Source organism: Panicum virgatum, chromosome 1K, assembly GCF_016808335.1.
Source record: "Panicum virgatum strain AP13 chromosome 1K, P.virgatum_v5, whole genome shotgun sequence".
Lineage (NCBI taxonomy): Eukaryota > Viridiplantae > Streptophyta > Magnoliopsida > Poales > Poaceae > Panicum > Panicum virgatum.
Genome location: NC_053136.1, coordinates 32,916,960 through 32,930,558, shown reverse-complemented (window position 1 = coordinate 32,930,558; position 13,599 = coordinate 32,916,960). Strand labels below are relative to the sequence as shown.

Genomic DNA, 13,599 nt, shown 5'->3' with positions numbered 1-13,599 from the left:
CTCTCTACACATCAGGTGGCTCCAAAGTTTGTTGACGCATTAAGGATGACTATAGTAATCAATCTCTTTCTATGAGGGTGAGCTCATGCAATCCTAATACATGATCACTGTACACATAATTGTTCTGTACCTGAATGTTAACTATAGTTTCCTCTCTGCTTAAAAAATATAACAAAATTTGCTGAAACTATTGGCGTTCCTGGATTTGTGATATTGACCCCCCCCCCCCAAAAAAAAGACGTGACACGAAAAATACAAAAGGAATTCAGGAAATAACAGATCAGGACCATTTGGATTTGGGTATATGTCACAGCTCACATGAGTGAGTGCCTAATTAAACGCCATTTTCTCTCTAATCCCTTGCTTAAGTAAGACACAGCCCTCTCTCTCCTCCCTCCTACCCCTTTCTCTCTCCCCTCGCGCTCCTTGGGCCTTTGCTTTCTCTTCCCCTCCCCACGCGTCCCTTCCCTCCCTCACGCCGTTACACCAGCCGCCTCACGCCGTCACGTCAACTTCTGCCACAAAAGCACGCGCCTCCCGTGCCCAGCCCCCGGCATGTCCAACGCCGGCGACCCCGCCGGCGCCGCGGCGGCCGCGGCTACCCCGTCGGGGCGCGCGCCGAGGCTGCCGCGGTGGACGCGGCAGGAGATACTGGTGCTCATCGAGGGCAAACGCATGGTGGAGGGCCGCGGCGGGCGCGGCGGGAGGGGCCGCCTGGCGGCGGCCGCGGCCGCGGCCGCGGCGTCGGCGTCCGGGGGGGAGGCCGCGGCAGCGGCGGCGGCTGCGGCGCTGGAGCCCAAGTGGGCCGCGGTGGCCGAGTACTGCCGGCGGCACGGCGTCGAGCGGGGCCCCGTGCAGTGCCGGAAGCGCTGGAGCAACCTCGCCGGCGACTACAAGAAGATCAAGGAGTGGGAGCGGGCCGCGGCGGCCTCGCGCGAGCCGTCGTTCTGGGCCATGCGCAACGACGCGCGCAGGGAGCGCCGACTCCCGGGGTTCTTCGACCGCGAGGTGTACGACATACTCGAGGGCCGGGGGCGGGCGATCCTCGCCAGTCGGTCCGCCGGAAATGCCGCAGAAGAGGAGGAGGCGGTGGCGGCGGCGCGCGTCGAGGAAGAGAAGGAGGCGGGGCCGGCGGAGGCCGTGTTTGACAGTGGCCGCCCGGCCACGGAGGAGGCGTTGTTCTCGGAGGACGAGGAGGAGGAGGAAGAGGAGGCACCGGCGGCGGCTCCTCCTCCTCTTCCGCCACAGGCGGTGATTGCTGTACCGGTGTCAGGTGAGCTGCTCGTTGACTCTTAGTGCTAAAATTGTGTGCTTTTCCTCTATATAAAGTTGCGTTCTTCACCGATTTGCTGCCTCCCCATGCTTGCAGTGTTTGACTATTTGATGAATTCGAGTTCAGCTTGCTTTTTGGTGATATAAATCAAAACTTTTTAATTGCGAGTTCGTTTTGCCACTGTTTGTTAGAGGTAAAATGTGGGAAGCTTTCTGGTAATCTGGTTCACGCCCACGCTAAAACCTAGGTATTGATGTTTACTGCTCCAAACTTGTAAACGCAAGAGCTTTCTTCTGATCAGATGGTCTTGATTGGACAGACTATTCAGAACTATCTGGTTATGAGATGTATCTGTGTTCTTTGTTTTGGTTCTTTGACGTGGTGCAAAATTTCAGTTCTTGGTGCTGTTTTTTTCCATTTCTGCAGAAAAATTCAGCAGTTACTCTGCGCTGGATGTTTCAGTTTAATAACAATTTAGGTCTGGTGGAATATAAACTCGAGATCGCAGCTTGGCAACTTTCATTGGTTCTTCTCTTAATTCTGATTGTGTTCGTTAGGCGTACTTGCTTCTTGCCTTGTCAATTTCATTGGTAGGTCCATTGATTTGTTTTGATTAATTTCATGTGTCCTCCGTTTCAGAAAAGCCTGAGGCATCAAGGCAACAACAGAGCGCTGAGCAAGGTACTTTGACTTTTACTCCATTTAGTGTTTTCTAGTTTCCTTTATATTTCCTTGCATCTCGCTTGCAGCATTGCTGAAGATACTTTACTTTTCCAATGTTCCATTGGGTTCATTAGCCTACTGTGTGCATATTATGAATAGTCGATTGTTACATTAGTGCTGAATGTTGTGATTTAGCAATTATAACTACAGCATATGGCAGGTGCACTCTTTTTCATTATTGAAATTCACTTTGCACATGAAGTTTCAAGTTTATCAGCAAAGCTGCGGTAGAATTGTACTGTAGAATGTCCTTGTCTGCATAACTAATGTGAAGTGTATCATCATTGAACCATTGTTACAATAGACATTATGAACTCATATTGCTATTTGGGCGTGGGGTCGCTGAAACCAATCTGATACTGTGCAAGAGTGCCAGCTTACACGGAAGTGCAAGCAACCTGCAAATGGCAGGATTTGGTGGTTACCATGTCCGTCAAACTTTTCCGTACGGGCAGTTCTGGAACACGGTTATCAGTTCCTTTCTCTTTGATGTCTACATTTCCAAGTTCAAATATTCAAAATGATCAGTTTTAGCTTTTTTTTTAATAATTGATTAGTGCGCATAAAGAAATACCTCAATTGTGGGGCAGTTTATGTCAGATCATTGGCTTTAAACTTTGTCATAAACTATTGAAGAGTCTAATGGTGTTATATTCGATCTAGATATTTTCATTTGGCAGTTCTAGTTACTGTATTTGCATCCACTTAAATGCTCACCTATATGTGGTACATACTTTGACACTTCAACTAGATTCTTTCATTTTGGCTCATGTGGAGAAAGTTTGCTGTTAGTGGCAAGCTACTGACAGAGAACCTATGGAGCGCTGCCTTAAAATGGGTAAAGAGCTTCCACAATGACGTTAGAAAAGAGTGAGCACTGAGCAGCCGAGATGTAAATAGGAAAAAACTGAAAGTCACAGGCATATGCATTTTAATTTTCAAAATATTCTCAGAAAGTTTATATACGTGCAATGATGGTAAACTATCTACAGATGTGGCATGCGTACTTGATCTGTGCACGTCCACAATTATACACATAGATGTATGCTATGTTAATAAATTAACATATGTATACCTACAAAAAAAAATGTTTATATGTGTGCTATTATAACAAACAAGACATGAGCCTAATTTTGACTGATATGTGTAGATTTGCTATTCGGGATCCTTTTTATTTTTTGATAAATTGAGATGATTGGTTTGGCCTATCACTGTTTGCAAATTCGAAATGATGTGAATGGGACATTCTAATATTACATTCCTAGGTGTCATATTAGCTAATGATGGATTATTATATGCTTTTTTCTTGTCCGTTGAGCAACTCTGAAATGTCAAATGGTGAAAGAACATGCATGACTAAGAAACTATATTCATTTCACTTTTGGATGCTGTACATTGTTTTAAAGATAGTAACTGGGTTGTAAACTTTTAAACTATGCATACTCGTTGTACTTATTATCTGTAAGGATGAGTTAAAAAAGCTAAAACTCATTGAGTTATAATGGCTTCTCTGAAGCAGGCACATCGAAAGACAAACAGCCTGAGCAAAGCACTGAGAGGGATGCACCATCTCAGCAGGGTGGGCAGAAGAGGCCGCGGACTGATGAAGAAGCTGGAGAAGGCACAACAGACCTGCAGAGTAAGCTGATTGAGATCCTAGACCGGAACAGCCGGATGGTGGCGGCACAGCTGGAGGCACAGAACCAGAACTGTGAGCTCGACAGGGAGCAGAGGAAAGACCAAGCTAACAGCCTAGTTCTTGTGCTGGGCAGGCTCGCAGATGCCCTTGGCAGGATTGCAGATAAGCTATAGTCAGTCAATCACCTAGGTGTATATTTACCGCAAAAGAAGATGACATTTGTAAGTGAATGTACAGATTGGTATAGGGCTATTGGCATTCGATTCTTTTTGGACTGGTTCTGGAAATTATGTCAGAAACCTGTATTGGGGGGCTGTGTTCTATAGGGAGATGAGGTTTATAGCATTCGAATGATCTGGACTAGCAGAATTCAGTTGTGTATCTGCGGTGGATTCTTGGAAGTAATTATTCTCAGCAATGCAATTGTGTATAGTTGAGCTCTGGTGGTGGTTGTGCATGTGTGCATCTGATGTGTACTCGAGAATAAATTCTAGTTGTCTATGAGTTCTATGAGAAACTTTGTCAGCACTCAGCACTAGCGGTCAAGACTTATTATAAGAGATGACTTATTATAAGAGATGGCAATCCTGTTGCTTACCAAGTCATATGGTTCATCTGGGCAAAATTTTCAGCTTCAGGAGCTTAGTATCATATGGTTCAGCGGAGAGGGAACGCTGTGTCCTATTTTCTCATCTTGTAAAGGAACTCCGACATCTGATTTGCTCAGATGATATATCTGAACTGCTGTGAGTCTACGACAGTATATGCATAGTATTGAAATTGTTAAAAAAAACATATACAAAATCTGTTACCCCGTCCGTTACAAAATGTAAGAATCTTGTTATATTGTCATACCTCTAACCAAATTTTATAGAAAACATACTAACATCTACAATACCAAATAAATACACTATTTAAAATATTTTATGGAACTAATTTGGCGTTGAAGATGTTGGTGCATCTTTCAACAAATTTGGTTAAAGTTAAGATTTGCAATTCATTACTTAATAACGATCTTAACTGTCTTAATCACATTTTGGAACCAAGTGAGTGTTACGAATCTCAATCTTTATTCTTAAGTTTGAAAAGAATCATGTACCTCAGGGGAAAAACAACGTATCAAACGGCTTTTACAACAGTATCTAATTAGTTAGTAACGATCTAAAATGTCTTCATCGCATTTTGGAATCAAGTGAGTGTTACGAATCTGAATCTTAAATTTGAAAAACATCATGTACCTCGGGAAAAAACAACATATCAAACGGCTTTTACAACATTATATAATAGTTTACGTAGGGAAAAAATGGACTCTAAACATTAAAAACACTGATTTTTTTATTGAGGGGTAACTTGAGAGCACTGTTTTTTAAGATTATTCAATATAAGGATGTGTTTGGTAGAACTCCATTTGATTCTTATTCTCTATGGAAGCTGATTCTATGATAGAAGTGATTCTGTGGCTGAAAGTGATTCCCTTTGATTCTGTAGCCTAAACTCTTAGAATCAGGATGGAGAATCATTTTACGGAATTAGGAGAAGCTACTTTTTTTCCGCTCCCACCCTTTTAATTCATTTCACATAATCACTTTTACAGAATCAGCAAAGAATCACTTCTCACTAAAAATTTGTTTGCCAGAGCTCCTGCTGAATTCAGCAGAGAATCGGCTTTAGGAGCTCTCCCAAACGAGCCGACAAATTCTCGAGATTGATGAAGTAACCACAGGCGCCACGCCTACCACTAAAAGTACAACACCGTTAAATTTTAGAATATTCGCTTCCACGAGGAGTCGAACCCAGATCCTGATGTGCTATCGGGACTTTGTAATCACTAGACTATAGGTCCTTTTGCCTTGAGAATACCGATTTTTTTAGATTACACGGTACAACTCAAATATTCACAATGCACGTACACTCACCCTTATGAATGCACGAGCGCAAACCCTACCTCTATAAGCTTCCACTAGACTACGTGCCTTTTCACCTTGAGAACGCTTAATTTTTTTTAAGAATATATAATGTAACTCAGTCGCTCACAACGCACGCGTACTCACCTTTATGAACACACAAGTGCAAACACTACCCCTATGTGATACACTCAACCATGGGAACGCACGAGCGCAAACTCTATCTATAGGAGTATCTTCGAAGACTTAGTAAAGATTGACGAAATCACCGAAGTCGTCTCACTGTCGACGGGAACATCACCTAACCACTGAAAGCACAATACCATTAATTTTTAAAATATTCGTTACCATAGAGAGTCAAACCGAGAATCTAAGGTGCTACCAAGATCTTATAACTACTGGCCTACATTCCCTTTCGCGTCCTGATGGTCTTTGAGATGTCAAGGGCAAGTAAATCTAATGGGCCTAATCCATTACGATAAAAAAGGGCCTGATCCATTTGGCGGCCCTTACCGCAAATACTAGCAGTGACGCGCGCGCTACTGCGAGACGAGGAGTCGCAGAAGCCGCGCGACGTCCCTGCCAGGTGGGCTCCATCTCCTGTTCCTTTTCTACCTCGAGCAGCGGTGGCTGAAGTTCGGGGAGGGGTGCTGCCGGAGCTTCCAGTGGCCGGCGGCCTTAGAAGAAGGGGTGGGGGTGGTAGGGTGACCGGCGGCGGTGGCGGGTTGAGTGGGCGGCGAGGCGGCGGGAGCCGCTGGCTGCCGGCGGTCGGCTGGACAACTGGTGGGCTAGAACTAGGGCGGGGCGGATTGCAGGGTGGCGTCTCCGGCGGCGCCGGAGATGAGGTTGGTTGACGGCAGCGGGGACATGGGTCGTTGTGGGCCTTCTGTGATGGAAGGACACGACTGCTTCCTCCGGTCCGGCCCATCACCATGTGCAAAATAACGGAGTTTTCGATTCCCCGACCCAACCGCGTATCCTACACCTGCCTCCCATATCCGCACATCTACCTCTAAGTACATGGACCCAGTCCATATACTTGTGCGACACCAGCTGACTGACTTGCGGGCCCGAAATCCTTATCTGCCCCTTGTATTCCTCCACGTGTTCTGGTCCACGTGAGCGCGGCCTTGCCTGCTCCGCGCCCAGGACCCGGTGAGCCTGCCACGCATCGACCGTATTAATCCCACGCCGCCGTGTCCCCGTCCCCGCGCCACCGCCCTCCCCGTCGCCGCCGACCGACCGAGCCGCCGCTCACCCACCCCCACGAGCTCCCGCTCGGGTTCATGTCCATCTCCCCACGCGAACGCACCGGAGGATCCTATTACCCGCGCGCGCCCAACCCTACACCTAGCCCGCAGCATGGCAGCCAACGACGCCGCCACGGCCGCCGCTCCCCTCCGGCAACCGTCTCGCCGCCCGCCGCCGCCGCGGCGCCCGGAGCCGGAGGCAGTGGCGCGAGCTCCGGTGAGTTCTTCCTTCCGGCGCAGCTCCCCTCGCTCTCTCGTTCCCCCGCGCCCGCAGATGGATTGTCCGGTGAGGTTGGATCTAGGTTCTGTTGGGTAGTTTGGGAGCCACCAACTCTGCTGGGGGTTTGGTTTGATGACGTGCCGCTGAGTGGCTGGTGCCGCCCGTGCGTTGACTGGGCTGAAGCTTGGAGGGAATTTCTGCCCCCTAGCAAAGCAAGTTTACTGTTTCTCTTTGCGTATTAGGGATTGGGGTTTCCATTGGCTTAGCTCATGTGAATGGCCATGAATTCTAGGTTTCGTGCTGAGCCGGGAATGGTTTGATAGCCTGGAGCCAATATTTTCGGCATGCTTGGATGGCTAAATGTTCTCTGGAAGCTTGGCCAAACGTAACAGTATAGAGTTGCTAGATTGTTACTACTTTTAGCTTCGATGGAATACAGATGCAAAACATTGCTGAGTTGCTGTTTATTGTGTTGAAAGATTGGATAGATTCAGGCACCCAGGTGTTAGTATTTTTCATTGGAAATTTGGAATTCGATCTTATCCGGCAGAAAATATAATTGCAGATACGATTTATGATGGAAAATTAACCATTGTTTCTCCATGATATTCCATGTTCATGCATGTGATCAAGATTGGTGAGCTTAACTCTATGTATGACCATGATTCAATTCATTGCACACAATAAGATTGTCTAACTAATGTACAGATCATAGGTGATTATGTCTGACCATTTTTTTGCAGATCAGCGCATTGTTAGCTAAAATTCATATTCAATGTTTAACTGATCCATTCAAGTTAGAATCTCATATTGAATATCTTATGGTTTGATCAACATTGGCTTATAATCGATACGTTTTAACCCTACTGTCTATTCTTTAGTGCTAGTGAAACAATATGCTGCCGAAGCTTTAGTGTTAGCATTTAAAATCTTGAACCGTTTGTTTCATATGGACATCACCTAATGTAGTATTGATAGTGAAGTGAATATTCCTATGACAATGAAGATACTTGGATTCAGTTTGCTTGTTAATTTCCTTTAAGTTGTTCTATTCATGCTGTTGTGGTTCCTGGGTATTTCATTGTGCTTTCTCTGTTATTTCAATTCAACAACTTGGTTATTGTTAAATTCTTAAATCATCATTTTCGTTGTCTGCTTGTCAGACAAACTGTATGCATAACTTGTTGTAATGTTGTGTTCTCATTGTTGATCCCTTGCTAATGTTAAGTTCTCCTGTTTCAGAGTAACCTTTATAATGCAATTCATATTTTGCAGACCCAGCTGACCCAGCTATTAGAAAATCTATCAATGCTCCCGAAAAGGTGAAGTGCTTGTGGAGCTTATTGCCATTTTCATCTTCTTTTCTTTGTATATTGGCTTTAAATACTCCAGTTGATGTTCTTAACTTATCGATAAAATGCATTAACTTTCAGGTAGTTGGATTTAGAATCTCTGGGGAAGAGAATGATACATGTACTCAAGAGGTTGGCAATATTTCAGAATGCCACTTTTCTGAACAGGGGAATTTGGGTTTCCCTATAGACAGTGTTGGCTCAGTTGGGGCATATCCTGAGAGAACCGAGATGGTGGGATCTCTTCAGCCTGACCATTTGGCTTCAGGTTCTACTGGACTTCAGGGTAATGGGACTCAGATGGCTGCTAGGAAGAGTCAAGCTGTGAATGCTAATCATCTACTGAACTTCCAGTATGATCCTATTTCTCGGTCGCAGCCTAGAGGCCCTAGAATGTATCCTCCCAGAAGACAAAGGAAGATCAAACCATACAACAAAGATCTGTTCCTCCAAGCAAACTATAAATTTGTTGTGTTGGATACAGGGAATTACCAGATTGAATCAATGGATCCTGATAAGATGCTTCAGTGGGAAGATATTATATGTGTAAGATTCTATAGCCCTTCTGAGGTACAATGCCCTATTTGCTTGGAGAGCCCTTTATGCCCACAGATCACATCATGTGGACATATATACTGCTTTCCATGCATTTTACGCTATCTAACAATGGGCAAAGAGGATTACAAAGGTGAATGCTGGAAGAAGTGTCCTCTGTGTTTCATGATGGTGTCAACAAAGGAGTTGTATACCATACATATTACTCAAGTTAAGAATTTCCGTGCTGGTGACATTGCTACATTTACACTTCTGAGCAGGTCAAGAAATTCTCTTACTCCATCTATTAAAAGCACCTCCAGTGAATGTTCTTCAGCAGATGAAGATCAATGTAATGTTTTCTCAAAGTTTATTCTGACATCTGATGTGGAGTTATCTGTTCGAGAGGCAAAATCAGATCTTACTAATTGGTTGCATATGGCTGACTTGGGCCTTGTTGATGACATGGAGAAACTTCCATATGTTTCTGCTGCTTTGGAACAACTGGAAGAAAGGATGAAATATTGGACTGAGTACAGAAATTATGGTTGTAGCCCTCCATCGAAAGATAGCTTCTCTCCTGAATCTAGTTACAAGTCTAGAAACTCCTTTGATGTGAATACTTCTCAACAGAACAATGGGCACAGGATTTCCCCTGTTTCAGATAGAGATATGGTCAGTGGTATTTCAGCACTCTCTATGTCTCCTGAGTCAAATAAAAGCTCTGATAAAGGAGCAATATCCAAGATGAATGAGAAATGTACCACCACCACTGATTCAAATGAACATGAATCGTACACATTTTACCAGGTCTGAGATTTTCAGACTCTTAGTGCTAATGATCTTTCCTAGCTGAAGGCTTGAAGCTTCACATATTCGAAGTTCACGATCATTTTAAATCTTGTTGCAGGTGTCGGATGGCCAACACCTAATTCTTCATCCACTAAACATGAGATGTCTTCTCAACCATTTTGGAGGTTCTGATATGCTCCCTCCTAGGTAATGTGATCTGCTAAATTCCAGAAAGTTTGAGCCATAGCATCACTTATTTAACATACAAGTGCAACTCTAGTATGATAGTGTAACTTGCATTATTATAATTAAGCAATAAGGACCTCAAGATATTGGACATGGAATGCACTTACCAGGTCTAGTACTCCAATTTACCTAAATGTCCAAGAACACAGTACTGCATATACTTCACTTGTGACAGTTCAGTTGTTAGTGGGAAGGCTTGACGCTTGCATAACTTTCTGCGATCTTTGGTCCAATCATACTTTTTTGTGCTTAGGGTTCTCACAAAAGGCATGTGGATCGTTAAACTTAATGTACGATGTTAGTTGTTTTAAGCCAATTATCAAATATCTCAGTCCTTCATCCCTGTTTCCAGTTGATTTTGCTGTAGCCTTGTACTGTGCTTCCACGAAACTTTTAGGGCCAATTTCTGTGCTGCACCATGTGTAGAATCTAGTTTTACTAGGATTTTCCTATCGCGGCCCCATAAAACTTCGTTGAATACGAGCATGGTTTGAAATGCCATGACCATGCTAATATCTTGGACAGTGTAATACTGGTGTGGTTTCTGATCAGTGCTTGAATCATGTTAAATTTTACTGATTTAGTTAACTTGTGCACAGAATAACTGGAAGAATTTTGGAGCTGGAAACTGTAACACAATCTGAGGCTATAAGGAAGCGCTATCGGTTTTTGAGCCACTTCTCATTAACAACCACATTCCAGGTAATTATTATGTGTTCTAATTAACAGCTATACCCAGATTGATTTGGTGTGAAAATCAAGTTCTGCTCTTGAGCATGTCTCGCATTTTACACATTATGCAGTTCTGTGAAATCGACCTGAGTGATATAGTACCTCCTAGCTCATTGGCTCCATTCTTGGATGAAATTAAGAAGCGTGAGAAGCAAAGAAAACGAACTGCAAAGAAGGTACTGAGATTGTTGTCTGTATTGCACATTATTTGTTGAACCATTCAGAACCATCCTGTGCATTAAGGTTGTAGAGACTGGGGTCAAAACCGCCAGGTTGTTATCTGTTATCTGGTGGAAGGCAGATGGTTACAAGATTCTGTTTACCAAAATTCCAAACTCAAATTTCTTGGGGGTTTGAAATACGGGTCATCAATTAGAAGCCAGGTTAGTAAATGCATGGGAGAACAGTTTATGAGCGAAGTGGTCAGGATTGGAAAATTGGATCCAGAAAAAATGATGATCCCTCAAAAGAATGCCACTTCGATTTGTCTGCGCTATGTAACAATCAAGTCCTTATGTTCTTGGATTTGCCAGCACTATATTAAACCCTGAATTTATTAAGTATTAAGAGTTGGTTGATGCATTTTATGTGTTTGGATCTCGGTTTTCTCATTGCTTAAGAATGATGTTTGTATAATACCTAGATGCAAAGTGATCTTGTTATTGCTTGGTTTTTGTCTCACTATTTGTTGGTTATTTCCCAAAAAAAAAACCTGGCAAGTGCAGGACTGGATCGCGTATGGGAAGTATCCCAGCTGAGAATTGGTGAAAGCCTGTTTCAACTGGTTTTAGCAGCTTGTCTGTTTTCAATGGAACACATGAAACTTAGTACATGTATAGCAAGGATGAGTGTGCAGAATTGTCTGGGATGATAACTCATACCGACTTTAAATCACAATTCATATTACCAATATGTTGCGGACCTAATTGGTTAATTTGGATCCAGACATTTCCTTACAGTTAGTCGCAAATGGGACTATAATACAATATAAGCTAGCATTCTGGACAAGGATCTTAAAAAAACTCTGTACAAGGGCCATTAGGTTTCAATGGTTTGCTTTCCATGTGCCTTGTATATGGCTTGCTTTGGGTCCTTTTCACTCTCCTGCTTGGTGTTTTTGTAGGAAGAAAGTGAGAGAGTGAAAGCTGAAGTTGCTGCCGCTGTGCAGGCATCAGCTATGCGGTTTGAGTTTACAAATTTCTCACAAAGTCACAACGATGTCATGTTCTCTCTAGATGACTTCAAAGGTAATTTTGCAACTGGAATGACAGCAGCACTATGCCTGCATTGTTTACTGCTTTCTTTTGTTCCAGAATTCTTTTGATGGAAGTTCCCTGCTGGTTGTTGATATCCTTATATTACAGTTTTTGTTTGCATCTGGTTGCAATCCCATTTTCCTGTCTGCTTTATCACGCATCTCGGTATATTTCCTGTCGGCTCTGAATTCACATCTCTTTCCACTGAAGCTCTAGGTAACAATGCTGGGCCGTCCACGAGTCCGCCAGCTGGTGAAAGAAAGCTTTTCTCTGATGTAACACGCCTGGGTTTTGCATCAGCCCAAGACTCGCCTCCCCTAAGAATTGAAACTGGGGATGCAAGTGGTAAAAATGATAGCACAAGAGACCAAGGTAGGTACCTTACCTCTTTGGAGCTAGAATACTGCTCGGAATATCAGAACATAATTTGTAATTAAGTCTCCATGTAACAATGTATTCTGTTCATGCAGGGTCATCAGCGGCACCTGCATTATCATTTGCCAGCATCATATCTTCCAGTAGAGCTGCCACAGCGACGGACAACAACTCGGAGATGCAGAAAGTAAATGGCACTGGGAAGAAGGGCAAGAAACCAACTAGAGTGCTCTTGTCAACTGGCGGTGGCCGTCGATACTGAAAAGATACACTGGAAACGAACAGTTTGGTTGTTTCCATAGTAGATCAAAGCAATGTTTGTATAGTGCATAAGCTGTACTACTTCTGTAACACCTAAGTAGCTTTAGAAAAACACACCCAAAGAGCATTTGTTTCCCCCTCATGTTTGTGTGTGTTCCTTTTGCCAACTCTTCTATAAGGGGGTGTTCTCGCGTTGTACCTACATGCTTAAACCTGGCCCATGCTAAGGGTAACCACTGCTCTGGAGCCGAGGGCAGAAAGAGAGTGAGCCATGTAACTCGATAAATAATAATGATGGCGCCACACTATTTGCTGTTGACGCCCCTGAGTACTATGTTTGTGCTGAAGGTTTTCTGGTCCAGGAGGGTTGGTAGTCTCTGGTCTGCTGCTGAAATATAAGTTAACAACGGTGATGACTATTGTGGTTTGCTTACCGTTTTCTTGTAAATAATGCACACATAAGTCTGATTTGTGATGAAGTGGAGAGAAAAGGATGCGAAAGAAAGTGGTCGTTTCCTGAGGCAGCTGATTGGTAAACTGAATTTTAGGACTAGATTACTGTAGCGTCAGTAATACAAGATTTATCATTATGCAACTCAAGGATTTCTCTTGCTACACAGAAATTGAGATATCAATAAGTCACCACAAGACAACTTAGAAACAACTTATTATAGAGTTTCTATGTTAAGTTGTTTTAAAATTGCGTATCAATGCTGGGACCCAGATAACATAATTATACCTGACCTGAGGAAAGAATATACAACTTACAATCTTGTCGCTATTATATTATCTAATCTAACATGCCAGAAATAAAAACCTTATAGCTACGTGACTTGTGAGTAGGGTGGTAAATGGCCCAAAATTTTGAACTAGAAAATCTAAGGCCCGGGCCCTAAAAGAGCCGGACTATAATCTTATACAATTTTGACCTAAAAAATTTAAAAACCTTGTTGGGCTGTGAAGAGGCTACTAGGGCCATGGTCCATTACCACCCCTACTTGTGAGTGTAGTAAATCTAGCTAATTGGAGAACAAGAGAATCG

General features: G+C 43.5%; 2 protein-coding genes across 3 annotated transcripts; both read left to right on the top strand.

The window, feature by feature from the left end:
* The first annotated feature begins 399 nt into the window (after window positions 1-399).
* On the top strand, window positions 400-4,077 carry LOC120703031 (trihelix transcription factor ASR3-like). Of its 2 annotated transcripts, none has more exons than XM_039987050.1 (3): window positions 400-1,273; window positions 1,913-1,954; window positions 3,513-4,077. In XM_039987050.1, exons 1-3 carry the CDS (start codon window positions 556-558, stop codon window positions 3,806-3,808), a joined length of 1,056 nt encoding a protein of 351 aa, XP_039842984.1. In that variant the 5' UTR covers window positions 400-555; the 3' UTR covers window positions 3,809-4,077. The 2 variants fall into 2 exon arrangements, with proteins under 2 accessions (XP_039842984.1, XP_039842978.1); XM_039987044.1 differs by having other exon boundaries at window positions 438-1,273; window positions 3,516-4,077.
* A 2,748-nt stretch (window positions 4,078-6,825) lies between these two features.
* On the top strand, window positions 6,826-12,904 carry LOC120703021 (RING finger protein 10-like). Its single transcript, XM_039987033.1, has 9 exons — window positions 6,826-7,006; window positions 8,285-8,331; window positions 8,443-9,705; window positions 9,806-9,894; window positions 10,533-10,635; window positions 10,737-10,841; window positions 11,789-11,912; window positions 12,132-12,293; window positions 12,392-12,904. Exons 1-9 carry the CDS (start codon window positions 6,826-6,828, stop codon window positions 12,556-12,558), a joined length of 2,241 nt encoding a protein of 746 aa, XP_039842967.1. The 3' UTR covers window positions 12,559-12,904.
* The last annotated feature ends 695 nt before the right edge of the window (window positions 12,905-13,599 follow it).